A 24,535-nucleotide genomic window follows, 5' to 3' on the forward strand; every position below is an offset into this window, starting at 1 on the left:
CTGTTGAGAGAAACATGAAGAAAGTGTGCCTTTGAAGGACATGAAGGAGATCAAGATGTAGATTCAGTGATTTATAATGCAAGAGGACTAGAGATTGTGAGCCCTGAGGGCATGTGTTTTAAAGATGTTTATGAAAGTAGAGTGGAATCTTTAGCAAAAATGTGGATAGAAGTGGAAGTTATTAATATAAAGAAGGAAGAGAGAACAGAACCCTGGAGAGCTGAGTTAATTAAACAGGAGTTGAGAGGAGGACCCAACAACTCAGGGACAGAGCAATTTTTAGAGGAAACTAAACAGAAATGGAACATAACTTTGTTTGGAAGCCACATAATGGTAACTTGTTTCGAAGTGCCTGATGCCAAACCATGTTGACAGTTTTGGAGATGCCCAAGGCAATAATGCATGATTGACCAAAATGTTTAAGGGCAGAGTTCCAGGCAACTAGATCACAATTGGGCCGGTGGAACAAAAGGGAATACACCTTGGGACAGGTGTGAACCCTTCCACAATTTACTTCATAGCCACACCAAGCTGAAGTAGGGTATTTGCCTGCTTGATTGGGAAAAGCCCATGCACAGTGAGTTGACTCCATTTTGTATTGTTATCCAATTTGGCTGGGTCCATTTGGCAGACGAAGTTGGTTCTCATCAACCTGCTTACCATATTAGGAAGGAACCAGCTGGCCTTTACTGTGCAGCCTTGGAATGTGACAATTCAGATCTCAAAGACATTTAGCTATTATTCGGTTTTCAGGTTAACATGACATTGATCTGCCAGCTTCATAAGTGATCAGGCCTCCCAAAACTTAGCAGCCAATTCAAACAAACAAAAATATTTCAAAAAATTAAGTGCAGTGTGTTTTTTAAACAATGCATTGCATTACTTTAGCTGCTTTTAATATGTAGTTTTGCAGTTTTTTTTTAATGACAGATTCTACTTCAGTATGTAATGTTATCTGTGTTAGCTCAGTCAATGTTCAAGTTAGCAATAATCTGAAAATTTCCTCCTCCCAAAAAAGGAATGACTGGTTGAACTATGACCTTCTCGAGTTAGACTGGAGCCCAATGTTGGCATAATTTTGATTTTACCACATGATAGGCAAAGCTATAGTTAATTTCTATGAGCACCATTTTCATGGACCCAGATCAACCTTAGTGTTGCACCTTCATTACCTCTTGGGTCGCAACATCTTTGCTGTGTCTCATTGAGCTGTCTCCATCACAACACTCACAGCTACTGATTTCCAATCTATAGAGTGCAATGCTCTCTCCAGTGGACCACCTGGGCACTTTTAAAATACTGCTTTGCATCAGACTGGAGTTGCACTGAACCAAGTGTTAGACTGATGAAAGTTCATGTACATTAAGGTCAATCTGGGGTAAAGAAAATTATGCTCGTAAATAAATTAACTATTGCTGGATTTTAATGTACTCAGGAGTGAAATAAGGACCTGACTTGAGTTATACTTCCACGTGTGCATCAGTTAGCACCTCAAACCACTATGGGGTTTTGCAGTGATTCAAAAGTCATAGTAGGGCTATTTCTTTTGCTGTATTCTTTATACTATCTCCTCAGGGGCTCAAAGGAAAGTGATCTCTAATCCTAAGTTTGGTAGTGCACAGCCCCTTTACCGCACAATGCTGAATGTGTTTTACAGGTTCAACCCAATAGCGACAGAGTGTGTGGTATAAACTCAATAATGCTGGATGACAGAAAATTAAAGCAACTTCTCTTCATAACCATAGATAGCTGAATGTTGTATTCGAGGATTTTGTTTCAGGTCAGGATCAAATTGTGTGAGTTTGATAGCTCAGTTTTCTTCTACGTACTTGTTCCTCATAGTGGGGTAATTTTGACTTCAATGAAGATGAAAATTGGGAGAGATGTGTAATGGGTGGCTGATCCAATATTGCCAGTTTTACACTGTTGCCCAAAGTCAAAATTACCCCCATCTAGTTTCACTAGACACGTAACTTGTTTTGGATTTGCATATTCCCTACCTAGTCATAAATCAGCAAATCAGAACTGAATACAAAATTTGAGTCAATCATCTCCAAGAAATTGCATATATACAAGTGTACTACCCCAAATTCAACACAGGAAGTTTAACATGACTGACAAAATTATCTTTAAAACGTACTACCAGATCTCCTGGGTAGAGTTACTCATGATGCGATGAGGCCCAAAATGGTTTTACTGTGATTTTAAAAAAAAGAAACAATGGTTTACATTTTTTTTTCATATTAATCCGATTTTGCACAGCTTCTGGTATTTTCACTCAACAGCAAATAATTCGAATTTCACTCACCCACACTAGCTGCATAACAACTTTTATGTTTTGAGAGCTGCAGCACAGAGCTGGGTGAGAGTTGGGTGAATCTGCTAAATGGAGTGGCTTACTAAACAGTGATGATGGGAATTTTGGTTAGAGTGGGAATTCACTGGTAAGTCGGGGTGAATAGTATACAGTGTGTCATCTAATTGAAATCTAACTTTTAAAAAAACTGCAAATCAGTGGCAGTTAACAGTCAGTCAGATTTAAGTGGGTCCCTGACTAGGTGTTAATTATTGTGGCTGGAAGTTGACCAGTTGTAACTCTTGTGTTTCTGAAGGTATATATTTTCACTGTGACTAGTGCCAGGGAATGAGTACTTCCTCTTTTGATGATGCACATGCACGGGATGGCGATCTTGCCATGCCATGCGCATTGTAGGTCACCAACTGCCCTCGCTGCCGTTCACTAAAAGCACGGACTGGAGCCTGAGCACCAAAAATCCAGCCGATCAGGTATCCTTAAGTGGGGAGGAGAGCACTGCACGGGGAAAGCATGAGCTCAGATGTGTGTGGGGGGGGGGGGGAGGGGAGGAGACAAGAATGTGATGCAGGTCTAAGTGGAGTGGGGGGGGGGGGGGGAGAAGAGAGAGGAGAAAGAAAGAGGGAGAACGTGGTCCAGACGGATCAAGAAAACAGTATTAGAAAAAATAATGGCACAAAGGACTGACAAATCCCCAGGACCTGATTGTTTCCACCCCAGGATTTTAAAGGAAGTAGGTGAGGAAATTGCAGGTGCTTTAGCCATAATCTTCCAAAGCTCTCAATTCAAGAATTGTCCCATTAGATTGGAAAAATACAAATGTAACTCCATTATTTAAGAAAGGTGAGGGAGAGAAACCAGGAAATTATAGACCTGTTAGTATAACACCTGTTGTGGGGAAGTTATTGGAATCTATAATTAAGGACAGAGTAACTGAGCACTTAGAGATTATTTGAGCTGATTGGAGAGAGCCAACATGAATTTGTAACAGGTAGGTCATGTCTAACGAACCTAATTGAATTAGGACGTAACTAAAGTAGTGGACAGGGGAGTGTCTATGGATGTAATTTATATGGACTTCCAGAAGGCATTCAGTAAGGTTCCACGTAAGAGACTGTTAGCTAAAATTAAATCTCATGGAATTGAAGGCAAATTATTGACCTGGTTATGAGTGGTTAGGCAGTAGAAGGCAGAGATAATGGGTGTACACTCGAATTGGAAGGAAGAATCTGTGCTGGGGCCTCAACTATTCACTATATTTATTAATGTCTTAGATAATACAATAGATCGCCATATATCCAAATTTGCAAATGACACAAAAAATGGTGGCGTAGTAAGTAGTGTGGATGGGAGCATAAAATTGCAAAGAGACAATTGATGGATTAAGTGAGTGGGCAAAACTGTAGTAGATGGATTTCAACGCAGGTAAGTGAGGTCATCCATTTTGGACCAAAAAAGGTTAGATCCAATTTATCTTTTGAATGGTGAAAACCTAGGAACAGTGGAGGTCCGAAGAGATTTAGGGGTCCATGTACATAGATCACTCAAATGTAGTGATCAGGTCCAAAAAAAATCAAAAAGGCTAATGGAATGTTAGCTTTCACATCTCGAGGGCTAGGATATAACTGAGAGGGAGTTTTGCTACAGCAATACAAAACCCCGGTTAGATCACATCTGGAATACTGTGCACGGTTCTGGGCACTGCACCATGGAAAGGATATATTGGCCTTGGAAGGAGTGCAGCACAGATTTACCAGGGCCCCAAGGGTTAGATTATGAGAAGAGATTACATAAACTAGGGGGCTTGTATTCCCTGGAATATTGACGGTTACGGGGTGATTTGATTGAGGTTTTAAGGATTTTGAAAGGAATTGAGGTAGATAGAGAGAATTTTTTTCTGCTTGTGGAGGAGTCTAGGATAAGGGGATATAACCTTAAAATCAGAGCCAGGCCATTCAGGAGACAAGTTAGGAAACATTTCTTCACGCAAAGGGTGATAGACGTGTGGAACTCTCTTCCACAAAAAGCAGTAGATGCTAGCTCAATTAATCATTTTAAATCGGAAATCGATAGATTTTTTTGCTAAGCAAGGATATTGAGGGATATGGAGCCAAGGCAGGTGGATGGAGTTAGAGTGCAGATCAGCCATGATCTCATTGAATGGTGGAACAGGCTCAAGGGGCTGAATGACCTACTCCTGTTCCTATGTTCCTAAATAGTTGTGTGCGTGTTTTCAAAGTAAAGAATGAAGTTTAGAGCTTTTTAAAAATTCAGCGGAAAACCTACTTCATTTTGTTTGTGTTCAAATCATCAAAAATACACAACTGAAATACTTTTATGCATTAATGCACATTGTCCCTTTTCCACTGAGGAAAAAAAGATACATTCTCCATAATTTGAAAATAAACAAAAACTATAACACGTGTAATATTAGTACAATCTGTTCTATATGAAGTCTCTGGCCTGTGCTGTTCATTTTCTCTTTTTAAAGAAAATGCTCTATAAACATTTTACCTGAAGAAAGCATTTGAAATCTCTTGCAGCTTTCCTTCAGATTATTTTGAATAACATCCATCAGATAATGTTGGAGTCAAAAGAAAATATTCTTCTAGTTGGACTGCCTAAATGTTTTTTTTTATTTGTTCACGGGATGTGGGCGTCGCTGGCAAGGCCGGCATTTATTGCCCATCCCTAATTGCCCTCGAGAAGGTGGTGGTGAGCCGCCTTCTTGAACCGCTGCAGTCCGTGTGGTGACGGTTCTCCCACAGTGCTGTTAGGAAGGGAGTTCCAGGATTTTGACCCAGCGACAATGAAGGAACGGCGATATATTTCAAAGTCGGGATGTTGTGTGACTTGGAGGGGAACGTGCAGGTGGTGTTGTTCCAATGCGCCTGCTGCCCTTGTCCTTCTAGGTGGTAGAGGTCGCAGGTTTGGGAGGTGCTGTCGAAGAAGCCTTGGCGAGTTGCTGCAGTGCATCCTGTGGATGGTGCACACTGCAGCCACAGTGCGCCGGTGGTGAAAGGAGTGAATGTTTAGGGTGGTGGATGGGGTGCCAATCAAGCGGGCTGCTTTATCTTGGATGTTGTCGAGCTTCTTGAGTGTTGTTGGAGCTGCACTCATCCAGGCAAGTGGAGAGTATTCCATCACACTCCTGACTTGTGCCTTGCAGATAGTGGAAAGGCTTTGGGGAGTCAGGAGGTGAGTCACTCGCCGCAGAATACCCAGCCTCTGACCTGCTCTCGTAGCCACAGTATTTATATGGCTGGTCCAGTTAAGTTTCTGGTCAATGGTGACCCCCAGGATGTTGATGGTGGGGGATTCGGCGATGGTAAGGGGAGGTGGTCATTGCCTGGCACTTATCTGGCGCGAATGTTACTTGCCACTTATCAGCCCAAGCCTGGATGTTGTCCAGGTCTTGCTGCATGCAGGCTCGGGCTGCTTCATTATCTGAGGGGTTGCGAATGGAACTGAACACTGTGCAGTCATCAGCGAACATCCCCATTTCTGACCTTATGATGGAGGGAAGGTCATTGATGAAGCAGCTGAAGATGGTTGGGCCTAGGACACTGCCCTGAGAAACTCCTGCAGCAATGCCCTGGGGCTGAGATGATTGGCCTCCAACAACCACTACCATCTTCCTTTGTGCCAGGTATGACTCCAGCCACTGGAGAGTTTTCCCCCTGATTCCCATTGACTTCAATTTTACTAGGGCTCCTTGGTGCCATACTCGGTCAAATGCTGCCTTGATGTCAAGGGCAGTCACTCTCACCTCACCTCTGGAATTCAGCTCTTTTGTCCATGTTTGGACCAAGGCTATAATGAGGTCTGGAGCCGAGTGGTCCTGGCGGAACCCAAACTGAGCATCGGTGAGCAGGTTATTGGTGAGTAAGTGCCGCTTGATAGCACTGTCGACGATACCTTCCATCACTTTGCTGATGATTGAGAGTAGACTGATGGGGCGGTAATTGGCCGGATTGGATTTGTCCTGCTTTTTGTGGACAGGACATACCTGGGCAATTTTCCACATTGTCGGGTGGATGCCAGTGTTGTAGCTGTACTGGAACAGTTTGGCTAGAGGCGCAGCTAGTTCTGGAGCATAAGTCTTCAGCACTACAGCTGGGATGTTGTCAGGGCCCATAGCCTTTGCTGTATCCAGTGCACTCAGCCGTTTCTTGATATCACGTGGAGTGAATCGAATTGGCCGAAGACTGGCTTCCGTGATGGTGGGGATATCGGGAGGAGGCTGAGATGGATTATCCACTCGGCACTTCTGGCTGAAGATGGTTGCAAAGGCTTCAGCCTTGTCTTTTGCACTCACGTGCTGGACTCCGCCATCATTGAGAATGGGGATGTTTGCAGAGCCTCCTCCTCCCGTTAGTTGTTTAATTGTCCACCACCATTCACGACTGGATGTGGCAGGACTGCAGAGCTTTGATCTGATCCGTTGGTTGTGGAATCGCTTAGCTCTGTCTATAGCATGTTGCTTCCGCTGTTTAGCATGCATGTAGTCCTGAGTTGTAGCTTCACCAGGTTGGCACCTCATTTTTAGGTACGCCTGGTGCTGCTCCTGGCATGCTCTTCTACACTCCTCATTGAACCAGGGTTGATCCCCTGGCTTGTTGGTAATGGTAGAGTGAGGAATATGCCGGGCCATGAGGTTACAGATTGTGCTGGAATACAATTCTGCTGCTGCTGATGGCCCACAGCGCCTCATGGATGCCCAGTTTTGAGCTGCTAGATCTGTTCTGAATCTATCCCATTTAGCACGGTGGTAGTGCCACACAACACTTTGGATGGTGTCCTCAGTGCGAAGACGGGATTTCATCTCCACGAGGACTGTGCGGTGGTCACTCCTACCAATACTGTCATGGACAGATGCATTTGCGACAGGTAGATTGGTGAGGACGAGGTCAAGTAAGTTTTTCCCTCGTGTTGGTTCGCTCACCACCTGCCGCAGGCCCAGTCTAGCAGCTATGTCCTTCAGGACTCGGCCAGCTCGGTCAGTCGTGGTGCTACCGAGCCACTCTTGGTGATGGACATTGAAGTCCCCCACCCAGAGTACATTTTGTGCCCTTGCTACCCTCAGTGCTTCCTCCAAGTGGTGTTCAACATGGAGGAGGACTGATTCATCAGCTGAGGGAGGACGGTAGGTGGTAATCAGCAGGAGGTTTCCTTGCCCATGTTTGACCTGATGCCATGAGATTTCATGGGGTCCAGAGTCAATGTTGAGGACTCCCAGGGCCACTCCCTCCTGACTGTATATCACTGTACCGCCACCTCTGGTGGGTCTGTCCTGCCGGTGGGACAGGACATACCCAGGGATGGTGATGGAAGAGTCTGGGACGTTGGCTGAAAGATATGATTCTGTGAGTATGGCTATGTCAGGCTGTTGCTTGACTAGTCTGTGGGACAGCTCTCCCAATTTTGGCACAAGTCCCCAGATGTTAGTAAGGAGGACCTTGCAGGGTCGACTGGGCTTGGTGTTTTGCCGTTGTCGTGTCCGGTGCCTAGTGGTCCAATGCCGGGTGGTCCGTCCGGTTTTATTCTTATTATGACTTTTCGTAGCGAGATTTTACAACTGAGTGGCTTGCTAGGCCATTTCAGAGGGCAATTAAGAATCAACCACATTGCTGTGGGTCTGGAGTCACATATAGGCCAGACCGGGTAAGGGCGGCAGGCTTCCTTCCCTAAAGGACATTAGTGAACCAGATGGGTTTTTACGACAATCCGGTAGTTTCATGGCCATCATTACTGATACTAGTATATTAATTCCAGATTTTTATTTAATTAATTGAATTTAATTAATTAATGTTCCTCATGCATCCTGCGAAATGCTGTGCACTGCACATTCTCTGATTTCAGGATCTGCTTTCTGCTACAGTCACAGCTCAGCAAAAATATCAAGCCCAAGCCTTGGTTTTTTGAGAGAGGTTGAGGCCTTCAAGTAAAAACATTAAGGTATTAGAAGACAACTTTATAGTTTAAGTCTAATCATGTTATTGTGAAATATGTAAGAAATTTCATTATTGAAGGAAAGAAATTATGAATGAAAATTTTTTACAAGTGTTTTGAGTCATTTGATTGTTTTCGCCGCCTTTCTTTTAAGGTTTGCCTGATTGATCATTCAGGATTAGTTGTTTTCATACTGTATTAGTAGTTCTTTATTGGCAGTTTTCTAGCTATCATCCTCACTTTTGATTCATTCATTCCCTACCTCTTCAATTCTGATTTGCTGCTATTTTATTTTGAATCGGTCAACAAAGTGTGACAGTGGAAGTGTTACATAACAGGAAGTGCTAGATGCAAGACTTCTATTTTATTAATAATGGATCTCTTATGATGTTACTCATAGAAAGTCAGTAAATGTGATCCCTCTCACTTGTCTGTCTCATTCATGTTGCTGCATTTATTCTGTCTCTCCTCTTCTGCTTTCATGTGTCTCTGTCTCTTCTCCAGCTCATCTCTGTACTTTTCCTTCTTCCGTCTCTCTCTGTCCCTGCTCTTTTTGCTTCTTTGCTTTGTCAAGGAAAGGAGCTGTTGAGGCTTGCAGGTTGCATCTTTTGATGGAAGGTGTAGGGAAGATGTAACTTGTAGGCCTTGGTGGCTCCTTTCAACTCCCTACTGCTTCACACCATCCCTGTTGCTTCTTCCCAGCCCACTCACTCCCATTACCTTGCATACTGCTCCCTCTCCCTACTACACCCGATATAATCCCTTCCACTACACCCTTGTGCTTAATACATCCTTATCACTTTTTCCTTTTGCACTACATCGTCACGCCCTGTATCCTTCTCAACCCCTTGCTGCCCTTCTGTCATCTGCAGATCACCCTACCTTTCACCACCTATCCCTTCCCACTCGCCCACCATTGCATTAAAACTATTGTAGTGCTAACCTCCCATTCTCTACCTTCTGTAAACTTGAGCTTATCCGAAATTCTACTGCCTGTATAATAACCAGCACCAAGTCCCTTTCATCCTTGTGCTCATTGATCTACATTGGCTCTGTCCCCTAACACCTCCAATTTAAAACTCTTATCCTCATGTTCAGATCCTTCAATGGCCTTGCCCCTCACTATCTTTGTAACCACCTCCAGCCCTACGACCCTCCAAGAATTTTGAGTTCCGTCTTAAAACCTACTTATTTGACCAAGCTCTTAGTCACCCCTCCTAATATATCCTTATGTGGCTTGGTGTCATTTCTGTCTAATGCTACTGTGAAGCGTCTTGGGATGTTTTCCTACATTAAAGGTGCTACACAAATGTAAGTTGTTGTAAAAATCGATGACACTTGCAATGACACCCAGAGAAACTTAGCTAGGAGACACTGGCAGGAGGAACAGCTCTGCCATCTAATGTTGGGAGGCCTGAAAGATAAGTAATGCTAAGTATAGAAAGCATTTCTCAGTTTATAAGCACTTGTATGATGGTACAATCCTTCTCGAAATTCTCCTGATTTTATACACTAATTTTGTTTTTGCTGTTTGTTATTGAGTTCTGATGGAAACATAAATGCAGCTAGTGTAGAATATGTTAGAAAATACAAAGATTAAGCAATGTCAAAATTCTAAGTGGAAAGTTCAATTTGGCACACATGAAACGTGGCGTAAATAACCCTTTCCATATAGTAACCTTATTGTTTTTAACTCTAAGTAATTGTATGTTACCTCATTTTAGCATTTTATATAAAAAAAACAATTCACTGTCCCTCATCATGGTTTCCCTTGCAATTAGTCCTATCAGTGATTTTTCACATTGGACAGAGCATCGGGAAGAGAGAGGCAGGACTTAGAAACAGCAAGTTCTGACACATTGTGCAAATGTTTGCTTTTACTGATGTTCATTAAAAATATTCTAAAGTTTGTAGGTGCAGATGCATAATGGGAGTATAGGCTGCTACCATAGTTAGTCACTAGCTGATGGTGACAAGTCTGGGAACCTGCGTAAACTTGAAGTTCAGATTTAGAATCGTAGAATTATACAGCACAGAAGGAGGTCATTCAACTCACTGTGCCTGTGCTGGCTCTTTGAAAGATCTATCCAATTATCCCCTGCTCTTTCAACATAGCCCTGCAATTTTTTACCTTTTCAGGTATATATCCAATTCCCTTTTGAAAGTTACTATTGAAACTGCTTTCACTACCCTTTCAGGCGTAACAACTCACTGCGTTTAAAAACAAATCTCATCTCCCCTCTCATTCTTTTGCCAATTACCTTAAATCTGTGTCCTCTGGTTATTGACCCTCCTACCAGTAGAAACAGTTTCTCCTTATTTACTCTTCAACACCCTTCATAATTTTGAACACCTCTGTTAAATCTCTCCTTAATCTTCTCTGCTCTAAGGAGAACTGCCGCAGCTTCTCTTGCTTCTCCATGTAACTGAAGTCCCTCACCTCTGGTACCATTCTAGTAAATCTCCGCTGCACCCTCTCCAAGGCCTTGACATCCTTTCTAAAGTGCGGTGCCCAGAATTGGACACATATCTCCAGCTGAAGCCTAACCATTGATTTATAAAGGCTTAATAAATCCTTCTTGCTTTTGTACCCAAGCCTTTATTTATAAAGCCCAGGATCTTGTATACTTTTTTAACAGTCTTATCAACTTGTTCTGCCACCTTCAAAGATTTGTGTATGTGAGCCCCCAGGTCTCTGTTCCAGCACCCCTTTAAAATTGTACCATTTAGTTTATATTGCCTGTCATTCTTCCTTCCAAAATGCATCACTTCACACTTTTCTGCATTAAATTTCATCTGCTATGTGTCTGCCCATTTCATCAGCCTGTCTGTGTCCCCCTGAAGTCTGCTGCTGTTCTCCTTACTGTTTATACTACAGTTCTGAGTTTTGTCATCTGCAAACTTTGAAACTATGCCTTTCGTACCCAAGTCCATGTCAATAATATATATCAAAAAGAGCAGTGGTCCTAATCCCAACCCCCTGGAGAACACCACAGTATACTTCCCTGTAGTATGAAAAACAACTTTTCACCACTACACTCTGCTTTCTGCCTCTTAGCAAATAGAGTTCAAGGCCTCTGAGAGGAAACATTGCTTGAGGCATTTCTAAGACAGAAAATGCTGTTGTGTCGCTAAATGTAATAATTTTCTTGTAAATGTTGTAATTTTCTTATGGCTTTTATTATGTTGCAAATCTACCACCAGTAATAAGTCCAGCTTGGTGGAGACCCCAAGATGGTGAAAAAATACTTTGTGATTTTGATTTGGTTTTTTTTTAATTGGTACTTATTGTTGATTGCTCTTTTAAATTGATTTTTTTGAACTTCTTGATTGGACACAAATATTTGAATGCAAAAAGCATGATGTCAAAATGCGTTTAACACAATTGTAAGCATTATGCAGTGATTATAATCTTCTGTGGCATTGCATTTGGAGAATCGAGACCAAATATTGCCTTCAGGTGAAGCGGTGTTAGAAGACAGGATAATTGGACCTGGGCACACCAACTTTATTGAGTTCCTAGTTAAGTCATTCACTGTGTCCTTATTTTTATACAATATTTTACTTTATATTTATTTGTAGTTAAATAGAAAAATGGATACAATTTAAGAAGCCGGTAATAACTTTCAAAAGGGAATTGGATAAATACTTGAAGGGGAAAAATTTTGCAGGGCTATGGGGAAAGAGCAGGGGAGTGGGACTTTTGAAGAGCTGGCACATGCATGATGGGCCGAATGGCTGCATTTTGTGCTGTACCAGTCTATGATTCAGACCAATAGAGTTGGTTGGAGCTTGGGAATTTCTCTGCAGTACAAGCTGGAGATGCAAAACTACCACTGGCAGAAGGGCGTTATTGCAATGTGAGAATTTTACATGGCGGTTTCGATTACAAATGTGAACGTAGGACTATATAAAGGAGACTTGACAGGAAGTGCATGTAAACTTAAGGTTGATGGTGAGTTAGAGAATATGCTGTCTATTCATGAACTGTATAATATGCTATCACGGCCACTGATATATGATGATTGAATAAGTCAAATTGCTTGACTGTTTAATGCATCTTAAAAAGGAACTCACAATCAAGGCCCAATTTTAAAAAAAAGTCATTGTGCTTAAAATCGTCTTGTTTTATTCTGCCATTTTTTTTTGTTTGCCCAAAGAAAATTATTCAAGACAATCTGGGTCAATATCAACAGGATACCAGCGCAAAATTTCTGAGTGAGTGGTCTGAGTTAAGGTGCAGTGGATCTTAATCGTAAAGGTACAATCAGAAACCCAGAACAATTCCTGAGTTTCTAATTGTACTCTAGTAATGATAGTTTAGCTCTCCAACGCTCAGCTTTGGTAAATCTTTGAAGTCAGTGTCCCCCGATGTCAGCACTTACTGTTCTATCCTTATAAATGGATTGGACAGAAAAAAGATGTCACTGTTTAATTTTAAAAGGGATCCTGATAATGAGAACCTTCTTTTAAAAGAAACACTGAACTTCATCAGTAAAATGTCAGGTAGTAATTACAAGTTTCTCTAACGCTGTTTTGGAGGACAAAAGCAGGCCGTACCTAAATTGTAACGGAAAAACTTATTTAAAATAGAATGATTGTAACCCATCGATGATTATGTTTGTACGTATGCTTCATATAATACAGTTGAGATAATACAGAATTACAGCAATATCTATCATATATTGGAAGTGCATGAGTAGATTACCAAATTCTAAGCAGTCACTGTCGTGTTGTGATAGTTCTTAATGGGTCACGTAACATTACATACCAAATCAAAATTAACTTATCCATACCACTTTTTTCAATATGCATGCAGCATCACACTCTCACCAACGGGTGGCATTCACAATGGCTGATGTTTCTTCAAAGTAAAACAGCTGACAAGTCAAATCTGTAACTTTTAGTTTCGGGATCTATCATGTGTTTTTGTCAGCTTTTGAACTGTCATTTCCTTCCTTTTCCAACAAAGCACAAGGTAAGTAAAACAAACCAATGCCCTTTTTAAAAAAAAAACATTACTTACGTTCTGGACATATACCAAAGACAAATAGAAAATTACAAACTGTCTAACCCCACTTAGGTTGTTAGTCCCAGTTGTTCAGCCCATCAGAAAACTGCTAACTGACCCCAAGATCTTATACAAAACTAGGTGGGAAAGTAAGCTGTGAGGAGGACACTTAAGAGTCTGCAAAGGGATATGGACAGGTTAAGTAATTGGGCAAGAAGGTGGCAGATGGAGTATAATGTGGGGAAATGTGAGGTTATTCACTTTGGTAGGAAGAATAGAAGAGCAGAATATTTTTTTAAATGGTGAGAAACTATTAAATGTTGATGTCCGGAGAGACTTGAGTGCCCTGGTACAAGAAACACAAAAAGTTAGCATGCAGGTACAGCAGGCAATTAGGAAAGCAAATGGCATGTTGGCCTTTATTGCAAGGGGGTTGGAGTACAAGAGTAAGGAAGTCTGACTACAGTTGTACAGGGCTTTGGTGAGACTACACCTGGAGTACTGTGTACAGTTTTGGTCTCCTTATCTAAGGAAGGATATACTTGCTTTAGAGGTGGTGCAGCAAAGATTCACTGGAGTAATTCCTGGGATGAGAGGGTTGACCTATGAGGAGAGATTGATTAGAATGGGCCTATACTCTCTGGAGTTTAGAAGAATAAGAGGTGACCTCATTGAAACATATAAGATTCTGAGGGGGCTTGACAGGGTAGATGGCTGAGAGGTTGTCTCCCCTGGCTAGAGAGTTGAACGAGGGGACATAGTCGTAGGATAAGGGTTCGGCCATTTAAGACTGAGATGAGGAGGAATTTCTTCACTGAGGGTTGTGAATCTTTGGAATTCTCTACCCCAGAGGGCTGTGGATGCTGAGTCGTTGAGCATATTCGAGGCTGAGATAGATAGATTTTTGGACTCTAGAGGAATCAAGGGATACATGGAATATTGAAGTGGAGTTGAGGTTGAAGATCACTCATGATCTGATTGAATGGCGGTGCAGGCTCGAGGGGCCATATGGCCGACACCTGCTCCTATTTCTTATGTTATACACCCTAGATCAAAATCAAGCCATGGATGGACGGTGAGGAAGCTCACCAACCCACCAATCCCCCTCCCCAATTTCCCCCCACTACAAAAAACGCAGGCTGCGGATGGATTGTTGGCAGAGCTGACTACCTCATTTTCATCTCTGACCCCCATGAGAAAAAAACAGATTAATGGTAGGGGACGTCCTCATTTTCTTCCCTTCCCCCATCAAGCCAGATGATTAACCCTGATTCAATGAGAGTGTAGGAGAGCATGCCGGGAGCAGCACTATGGTATGCCTGCAAATGAGGTGCCAACCTGGTGAAGTTAAAACAGAGGACTCCCTCCAGACTTGACTATTCTAATGCTCCTCTGTCTGGCCACCCTTCTTCCACCCTCCATAAACTTGAGCTCATTGAAAACTATGCTGCCTGCATCCTAACTCACACCAAGTCCATTTCACCAATCACCCATGTTCTTGCTAACCTACTTTGGCTCCCAGGCTGGGAAAGCCCCAATTTTAAAATTCTCACCCTTGTTTTCAAATCCCTCCATGGCCTTGCCCCTCCCTATCTCTTGAACCTCCTCCAGCCCTATAACCCTCTGAAATCTCTGCACTCCTCAAATTCTTGCCTCTTGCGCTACCTCGATTTTAGTCGCTCCACCGTTGGCGGATATGCCTTCAGCTGCCTTGGTCCTAAGCTCTGGAATTTCCTTCCTAAACCTCTCTACGTCTCTCTCCTTTAAGACGCTCCTTAAAACCTACCTCTCTGACCAAGCTTTTGGTCTCCTGTCCTAATATCTCCTTATGTGGCTCGGTGTCAAATTTTGTTCAATAACCCTCCTGTGAAGTGCCTTGGGATGTTTTACTACGTTAAAGGCACTATATAAATGCAAGTTGTTGTATGCTAAACAGCAAAAGCAGCATGCTATAAACTGAGCTAAGCGATCCTACAACTAACAGATCAGGTCAAAGCTAACTATCACATCCAGTTGTGAATGGTGGTAGACAATTCAGCAATTGTCTGCCACCAGTCAAGAAAGAGAAGGCTCCATGAACATCCACATCCTCAATAATGGTGGAGCCAGCATCTGATTGAAAAGATAAGGCTGAAACGTTTGCAACCATCTTCAGCCAGAACTGCTGAGTGGCCTCCTCCTGACGTCCCTACCATCACAGATGCCGGTCTAAAGCCAATTTGATTCACTCCATGTGACATCGAGAAACGGCTGATTTGCACGTGACACAGCAAAGGCTACGTGCCCCGTCAACATCCCAGCTGTAATACTGAAGACCTGTGCTCCAGAACTAGCCATATTAAACTGTTCCAGTAAAACTACAACATCTACCCAACAATGTGGAACATTGCCCAGGTATGTCCTGTCCACAAAAAGCAGGCCAAATGCAACCCGGCCAATTATCGTGCTATCCGCTTACTCCCAATCATCCAGCAAAGTGATAGAAGGAGTCATCATCAGCGCTTCAGACCTCGTTACAGCCTTGGTCCACACAAGGCTGAAATCCAGAGGTGAAGTGAGAGTATCTGCCCTTGACATCAAGGCAGCATTTGACCAAGTGTGGCACCAAGAAGCCCTAGTAAAACTGAAGTCAATGGGGTTCAGGGAGAAAACTCCAGTGGCTGGAGTTATACCTGCCGTAAAGGAAGATGGTTGTTGAAAGCCAATCATCTCAATCCCAGGACATCTCTGCAGCAGTTCATCAGGGCAGCATCGTAGACCCAACGATCCTTAGCTGCTTCATCAGTGGCCTTCCCTCCATAAGGTCAGAAGTGGGGTTCTTTGCAGCAGTGTTCAGCTCCATTTGTAATTCCTCAGATAATGAAGCAGTCCATGCCCAAATGCAGCAAGACCTGGACAACATTTAGGCTTGGGCTGATAAGTAGCCAGTAACAGTCCAGTCACACAAGTGCTAGGCAATGACCATCTCCAACAAGAGAAAACCTGACTACCTCCCCATGACATTCAATGCCGTTACCATCACTGAATTCCCCACCATCAATATCCTGGAGGTCACCATTGACCAGAAACTCAAGTGGACCAGCCACATAAATATCGTGGCTACTAGAACAGTTCAGAGACTGGATATTCTGTGATGAGTGGCTCATCTCCTGAATCCCCAAAGCCATTCCACCACCTTCAAGGCACAATTCAGGAGTGTGATTGACTACACCCCCACTTACCTAGGGGGGTACAGCTGCAGCAAAACCCAAGAAGCTCAACACCATCCAAGACAAAGCAGTCTGCTTGATCGGCACTTCATTTATCAGCCTATACATCCACCTCCTCCATCACCAGTGTACCATGATTGTTGTGTGTACTATGTACAGGATGTAATGTAGCAACTCGCCGAGGCTTCTTTGGCAGCACCTGCCCAAACCCGCGATCTCCACCAGTTAGAAGGACAAGAGCAACAGGTGCACGGAACACTCACCTCCCGTCTTCCCCTCCAAACCGCACATCGTTCTGACTTGGACGTATATCGCTGTTCCTCCATTGTTACTGGGTCAAAATCCTGGAACTCCCTACCTAACAACATTGTGGGAGCACCTTCACCACGCTGAGTGCAGCGGTCCAAGGAGAAGGCCCATACCACCACCTTGAGCAACTGGGGATGGACAATAAATGTCAGCCTTGCCATCAACGCCCACATCCCGAAAATTAACTTTTTTAAATTGCTGTAATCAATACTGCTGAAATCTTAGTAAATATCTTAAACAAAGACTTTTTAATTTGTTCCAGGAAGAAAGATCAACCCTTCTAATCCTTACAGAATATTTCTATGTAAGATCGTCACTTCAGTCCTTTCAAGTAGCAACCTCTGATATGGAGCTGCATATCAATCGTTGATGCCAGCACTTGCCTCTCTGCAATACTGCATTTAGTATTGCTTAGTGTAAGACACCAGTTCAGCTGCTGCAAAAGGTGAAGAATCGGCGACCTATAGCTTTCTCTCTCTGATGAAGTTTTATGTTGCAGCAATTTAGAAAAGTTGGCTTACGATAAATTAAACACAACCTTAGAAACTCTATATCCAGAAAGAAGAATCTGCCTAGAAGCACATTCTTATCCAGGGTAGTCGACAGTGCATTTTTAACGGGTTATCTTTTTTTATGGTGTCAGCCGTGGTTCAGTGGTAGCACTCTGGCCTCAGTCATAAGATTGTGGATTTAAGTCGCACTTCAGAGACTTGAGCACAAAATCTAGGTTGACACGTCAGTGCAGTGCTGAAGGAGTGCTGCTTTGTCAGAAGTTGAGATGTTAAACCGAGACCCCGTCTTCTTTCTCTATCTCTCAGGTGGACATAAAAGATCCCACCGTTTCGAAGAAGAGCAGGGGAGTTCTTGGTGGCCTGGCCAATATTTATCCCTCCACCAACATCACCAAAACAGATTATCTGGTTGACATCTCATTGCAATTTGTGGGACCTTGCTGTGCACAAATTAGCTGCAGCGTTTCCTACATTACAACAGTGACTACACTTCAACAGTGCTTCATTGGGATGTCCTGAGATAGTGAAATGTGCTACATTAATGCAAGTCTTTTTTAAAAAAAAAAAATTTCCCCCCCTATATTTAAACAGTGCAGGAAAAATCCATATGTTAGCATGTGGCTTGATTTTCTTCTTTTCAAGATCACACGTGAACTTGAAGGCATTCATTTTGTTTCAACAAAGATGTTAATAATTGAAAATGTCAAAGGTGAGATTGTCCCTATAAAATTGGAGTCTCGGCATAGCCTCCAGTGGAAGATATCTTCTCAGACAGTGTTTTCTCTCAGCCTTTCATACTCGTATGTAATTTTTATACAATTTCTGGGAAAAAAATCAGTTTACAGTAAAGTAAGGGATTTTTGCCCCCCTCTCCCACCCTTTGGAATAGAAAGTGTCCCTTCTCCATTCTGTTAGGCTCTCTTAGTCGGGCCTCTGCCACGTTCTCTCTCTTTAGACTCTGTCCCCCATATCTGAGTGCACATCTGCGCCACCTTCTCCTTAGTACAGACCCTTGCAACTACTATGTCCCTTCTCCTTTCTCAGTACAGAGTCTTTATCCCTCCTCTTCTCGTTTTAGATTCATTATTCTTAGTAAAGCACTTAAATACACTACTTCAAGTTATCTGACACCGATTAATCCTGAGGTAGTTTTGATTGACAGTAGTGTCTGGGGTGGAGATGTGGGTCAGAGAAACTGATTTTTTTGTTGGCCATTTGATAGATAGCTCTGTGATCCTATGCCTCCGATTGTGGGTATACCCGAGGCCAGCAGAAGGACAGCTATTCTGATTCTGGTAGCATTTTATCATGTGAGAAGTGGGGAACTGTTTAAGGTACAATTTTATGTTTAAAGATAGCTCAGTGGGATGTCTTTATTGTTGAAATATGGAGGAGAATAGTAAAGTCTGTAAACTAGTGTAAATATATTGTTTGTATACTGTTCATTTACCTGTTCCATGTTAAAGAACTATGTAAAGCTTGATGGATCTTTGGGTAACATTCATTGACCTAAAAGGCTATTCAAAAGTTTTAAGTTTCAAGTAAACTGAAAGTAGCAAACAGCAGTGTTTTAAAAATGACTACAAGGGTCGCTCTATGCTGAGGAAAAGGACAAGAAAAAGGCATAGACAGTTATAAGTGCTGACATTGGAGGAGGCAGAGGGACAGTGCAATGAGAGAGAGAACAATGCAAGGCAAAGAGGCAGGAGAAGGTAAAGCAACAAACAGAGCCTCTACACAAGTTTGAGGTGGAGGAAGAGAAGCAACATACATTTGAACGGGTGGTGAAAGACATTAATTTAAATGGGTGGAAAAGCAGGCTGCATGTGTCAACAATTTCCTGGCAAACACTCTCTGCACCTGACCATGGAATTAGTCCCATTATGAAGGAAATGAAAAATACCATAAATGCAGGTGCAGTGCAATGTCCAGACTTGCTTTAGTGTTTTTTTCTGCTGTATTGGATTGTCACAAATATGAAAAGACATTGGTTGCTTGAAAGTAGACATTGAATAATTAGTGCACGAAACGTTCAGTAATGTGAGAACGGCTGTAAATAGCTTCAAACTCGAAGGATATCATTAAATTGTATTAGTTTCATGACAAATAACATGTTCCAAATAATGTGTCCAGCTAGGATGTATTAAATTAATTTATATTGTTTTATTTTCTAAGTATGGTTTCATGTTTTCCTTTTATAAAATTGCTACATTAACAGAATGCATTGTCTCGTACTTAGGGCCTTCACACCTGATTTACATTCCACAGGTTTGGCGTTGGTGTTAAGCTGACGCCAATTTGCACCAATGCTAAACTTGTGTATATGCAATGTGCTTCTCAGTACACTCCAGTTCTTTCAATGTTTGATTTTTTTAATTTCCGAGTAAAGCTTTACAAAACATACAACCTAAAATACTTTGATGGTAAAACTGGTTGAAATCAATAATGTAATTAACGAAGCCTACGACTAACCACCTTATATTCCTGTTACTAAATGCCAGTGGTACAACCATAGGTAGCATTTCTCAGGTAATAGTCTGTCCTAATTATACAAATGTCATATTATGGTTTTCATTGTGTTAACTAAATAAAATACTGGTTTAGATTATAAAACTAATGCCAGACTCCTCTTCCACAGTTGTTAACAAAGTTTTTTTTAATTACCTTTTTACTAGTTCATGTTTTAGCCATCAGAGGAAAACTAAGTGCAAGAGTTGGAAATATTGCTTTTTTTAAATCTAGTTTTGTTTTTAGTTTTGTTTTGGCGCTCAGCAAGATGAGAGCTCATTGCTAGGGAATGAAACATTTTTCCATTTTTGATGCCCACTGTCAGTGTTGAGCATTCCCAGATTCTATATGGTACATCCAAATGCAAAGTAGAGCTTTCTGTACTGTGCTGTAATTCTAACCTCAGAAGCGTGTTGTTTAATGTACAGAGGTAAGTTCTTCTATCTCTAATATAATTATTGTTAGGGCCTTTCTTACTGAGATTGTTAATTAGTGGGCAATTTTGTGCAGTTGTACTATGCTCATTTTACAGCCAGCTGAGTGAAGAGACTTTCTTCCCATCAGTCTGTGCTAGATTCAAGCCAGTTTCTGAGGTGAAAGAATAACAGCCTATGACACTATCTGGTGCAAGTATAGAATCCTGCCACATTGGGCCACCTGCTTGGTTGAATTACTACTACGATCGGATGTTTCACAGTACACACTGTCGATTGCACCGGATCATGGAGATACCAAATCATTGTTCTTCCTCGGGGATTAGTACCAGCACTACTCCTTTGTAATCTGTAGATAAACAAACTGCCTATGGACAAATCGCAGAAATCCATCTATGCTGATCTTGCCTTTGCTAATCAAGCGAGTGACTTTTCCACCCTGGAAATCGCACTCGCTAATGATATGAAACTTCTGGTGGAGTACTGCATGAAATGTTTTCAACCAAGTAGAACAAAGACTGTCTTTCACTTGCACAACTCCTCTCGTGAACTCACTATGATTTTAAATGGTCAACTCCTCAAACATGATGCTCCCCCAGGCTAGTCGGCCGTCACCTTCAACCGACAAAAAACAGCTACTGAGAAAGTCAAAACCCGAAGTAACCTAGTCGCCAAACTTGCCAGCTCTACCTGGAGAGCCTCCACTTTATACTCAGCTGCTATTTAGTTGCGGAATATTGTGCTCCGGCGGGGTTCGCTCACTGTACAGTAAGCTCAACTGCATTTTCTACTATGTGTCTTGTGTCAGGCACATTGTGACCTACTCCCCTCCCATGGTTTCTGCAGCATAGCTCCTCCTCATCTTCATCGTTCAGATGTGGTAGCAAAATTGATGAATAGACTTTGTGACAAAAATATGTTGCTAGTTCACTCTGATTTGTTCTATCCACCAACAACGTGTGTCTCTTCACGCCACTCAATGTGGTCAACCTTTCCTGATTTCTTTGACTTTTCCTTACTAACTGGCTGGCGTGAAGAATGGACAGCAGATACTCCTATAAATCACCATCACCTCTTACCCTACAGATTGTTGACCAGGATTCAACTGCCTGTGTCATAGTTGGGCGGTTCCCAATTGCTTTCGAACGGGACAGGGGCAGTACGTCTTAAATCTTCACTTATGGAGCCTTCATGACAACAACAAATGTTCTTGCAGACAAATAGAAACTATGTCCCACGTCGTTGAATCATGCCCACTAACCAAATTACCCTGGTGGTCTATGATATTTGCATGCTGGTGATGACAATGCTCTAAAATAGCTGGAATTATGTGCCGAGTCTGTGTAAACTAAATAAATAAATGATGAAGCTCTATCCAATGGTAGAAGTGTGCAGCTGCGGGTGTGAAGGGACATGGCTGGAACAGCCTGCAGAATTGATCTTTAAAGCAAGAAAGACTGGCAGCTGCCAAAAACAGCCAGGAAAGCTTAAGAACAGGAATTTGTGGCAGGAAAAGCATTTTCAAAGGCATTCAGAGGAGCATGGAACACTAAAGGGTAGAAAACAGGTGCTGTGGGTTTGGGGGGAAGGGAGCAGGAACAGACTGTAGAATTATTCTTGAAAGAAAAACACTCAGAAAAGTTTCATAAATCATTTACTTAAACATAGAAAGGGGGAAACTGAAGCAAGAGAAGAAGAAAATGGTGAGTAGTTGTTCCAAACATAGTTATCCAGGAGGGAGGTTAGAAATGCTGGCCTTATCCCGGAACTATGAGGCTGATCGAATCGTGCTACCCAAATTAGGAACATGTGATATATGTAACAAATTAAATATATTAGAACATGGACTGGCTGGATCATATGACCTGTTTCTGTGTTGTAATTTTTGTAATTCTAGATACAGTAAAGCTAGGTGATAAGATATGTTTCATTGAAGTCTGCAGGAAAAATAAAAGTATATTGCTCCTTTTAAGTAATATCTGCCGGATTAGTTTTTGGGAAAAATAATCACAGCTGATGTTTTATTGTTGAGTTTCCTAAAGGGGAAGTCCATCCTGTTGCATACTAAAGAATATTACACACATACACTGATATATTTCTCATTTATTATGCTCTTTGAATTGTTGGTTAAAAGCAGCTTGGGAAAATGTTTTGTGTAAAACTTCCTATAAAGTTCTTCCCTTTTTAAAAAAAATTGTTCCCTTTCCTGTCACTTTCTCTCCCACCTCCCTGCCCTGAAGGCGTTGACTCTTTGTTGGAGTACAGTTTTATGGGTGACTGGCACCTCACTCAAGTGGCTATTCATCATATATAAGCCCAGACAGTAACTTGAAAAATATTTTGTTGCAGGATGCATCACAGCCAAATATGATCCTATCACCACTTGATGTCAACAAAGACCAACTTAGAGCAGGGGTAGCTGAATAGTAACCAGGAGGAAGAACTGTGGCTGACTTGCCCCCTCCCTGGGACCTTTCCCTTGTGTATAGCTTAGTCACTGCTGCCTTAACTAGTCGGGTGGGGAGGGGTCTGCATAAGAAGTTCTGCTCAACTTGAGATTCAGCTGCTTGGTGGTGCGACAGTGCCACAGGGAGTTTGCCTCCCATCCTTTTGCTCAGTACCATGGCTCGATGCTTTAACTCGTGACCCTCTTGCAATTGATCAGCAAAATGCCACTGGAGATTGAGATTCAAATCTGCCCTTGATTGTGTACTATGTCATCAAACAATCTATCTCCTCTTTCCCTAATTCAATCTGTTATCAAGGCTTATAGAACAGAGCAGGAAATTTTGAATTTAAAACTGTTCTGGTGAAATAGAAAGAAATCATAGATGAGGAAAGATTGGGTCTAGTGTTTTAGATTTCTGTCAACTGATCCCAAGATCGGCAATAAGCTCAAAATCGAGATGTTTTCAGGTAATGTGTGGAATAGCAGATTTATATAAAAAGTTCAGGAGCCAGTTTTTTTTTAAATTACAATTTGCAGCAAGGTGAATGAGTTGAAAAGGTAAGTTTTTAATGTAGGCAGGTTCCATAATAACCAGCTGTAAAAGACAATCTGGGATATTAAAATGTGAGCAGTACAATAATTAATTATTGGAAATATCATTGTTTTCTACTTTGGACATATGGGAGAGATTTCCTTTGTGCACTGTGTACCAAAATTGTGACTATGGATATAAAATAGGGGGACTGAATGCAGTTTTGATCTTTTGATCCATTTTTGTACAGCGCTTATTTGATAACAAGGAAAGATATATTGAGTTGCCTGCTTTAGAGAATGATGACCCTTTTGTGAGATGTAACTTTGCTTTATTGGTTGCTGCGCAGCTAGTCGGAATTCCCAGCACCATGGACCCTCCTAATCCTGCCAATCACAGAGGAGATCAACAGTCTCCCACAGAAAACATCAGCCACAGTGAAGATGAGCGCAGCCGACAATTGGAGCGCTTGAGCCTAGAGGAAGCGTACTATCAGTTTATCAATGACCTGAGTGAGGAGGACTACCGACTAATGAGAGACAGCAACCTTCTTGGCACTCCGGGTAAGCTTATAGCATTGCCTAGAGAACCAGAAGTATGAAAGAAAAGATCTTGTGTTGGATTTTCAAACCAAACAAAAACATCGTACCTCAAACAAACTTAATAGCTCTGTTTTAAATTATGGTTTACATCTTTGTGTGTAACCCACAAATCCTCAAATAAATATTGACAAACTAGTCAGAATATAGCACTAGTACAAGAATATCTGCCAATATGGATAAAAATGTAGTCTCATTACACAATCTCCTATTCCAATCTCATTTTTCCCAGGTCTTAAAACTGGAACTGATCTCCTCAGTCTTTTTTCCTATGATCTTAACCTTTTAAAACCCAATTGTAAACAATTTTACAACACCAAGTTATAGTCCAGCAATTTTATTTTAAATTCACAAGCTTTCGGAGATTTTCTCCTTCCTCAGGCAAATGTTTAAAACATTTGCCTGAGGAAGGAGAAAATCTCCGAAAGCTTGTGAATTTAAAATAAAATTGCTGGACTATAACTTGGTGTTGTAAAATTGTTTACAATTGTCAACCCCAGTCCATCACCGGCATCTCCACATTTTAAAACCCAAGCTGAGGAACACCTAATTTGTTTCCTGATTTACCTTCAGTTTTGCTGGTGTCTGATATTATGGGCTTTGGTTTCTTGCTTAAAACGAGTAATTTTTTTTTGCATTTACTAACATTTAGAGATTTAGCTGCAGTATCATTTTCCTGCCACTAGATGTAATACAGTACTATATG

General features: G+C 41.8%; 1 protein-coding gene across 4 annotated transcripts in view; it reads left to right on the forward strand.

The window, feature by feature from the left end:
• The window catches only part of rnf6 (ring finger protein (C3H2C3 type) 6), a 45,221-nt gene that overhangs the window by 10,912 nt on the left and 9,774 nt on the right, over positions 1–24,535 (forward strand). For all 4 annotated transcript variants that reach the window (XM_067986022.1, XM_067986021.1, XM_067986024.1 and 1 more), the window contains one exon: positions 23,580–23,793. In XM_067986022.1, coding sequence (XP_067842123.1) covers positions 23,580–23,793 — 214 coding nt within the window. The remainder of the gene's footprint in view (positions 1–23,579; positions 23,794–24,535) is intronic.

The sequence above is a fragment of the Heptranchias perlo genome, chromosome 6 (genome assembly GCF_035084215.1).
Source record: "Heptranchias perlo isolate sHepPer1 chromosome 6, sHepPer1.hap1, whole genome shotgun sequence".
Classification (NCBI taxonomy): Eukaryota; Metazoa; Chordata; class Chondrichthyes; order Hexanchiformes; family Hexanchidae; genus Heptranchias; species Heptranchias perlo.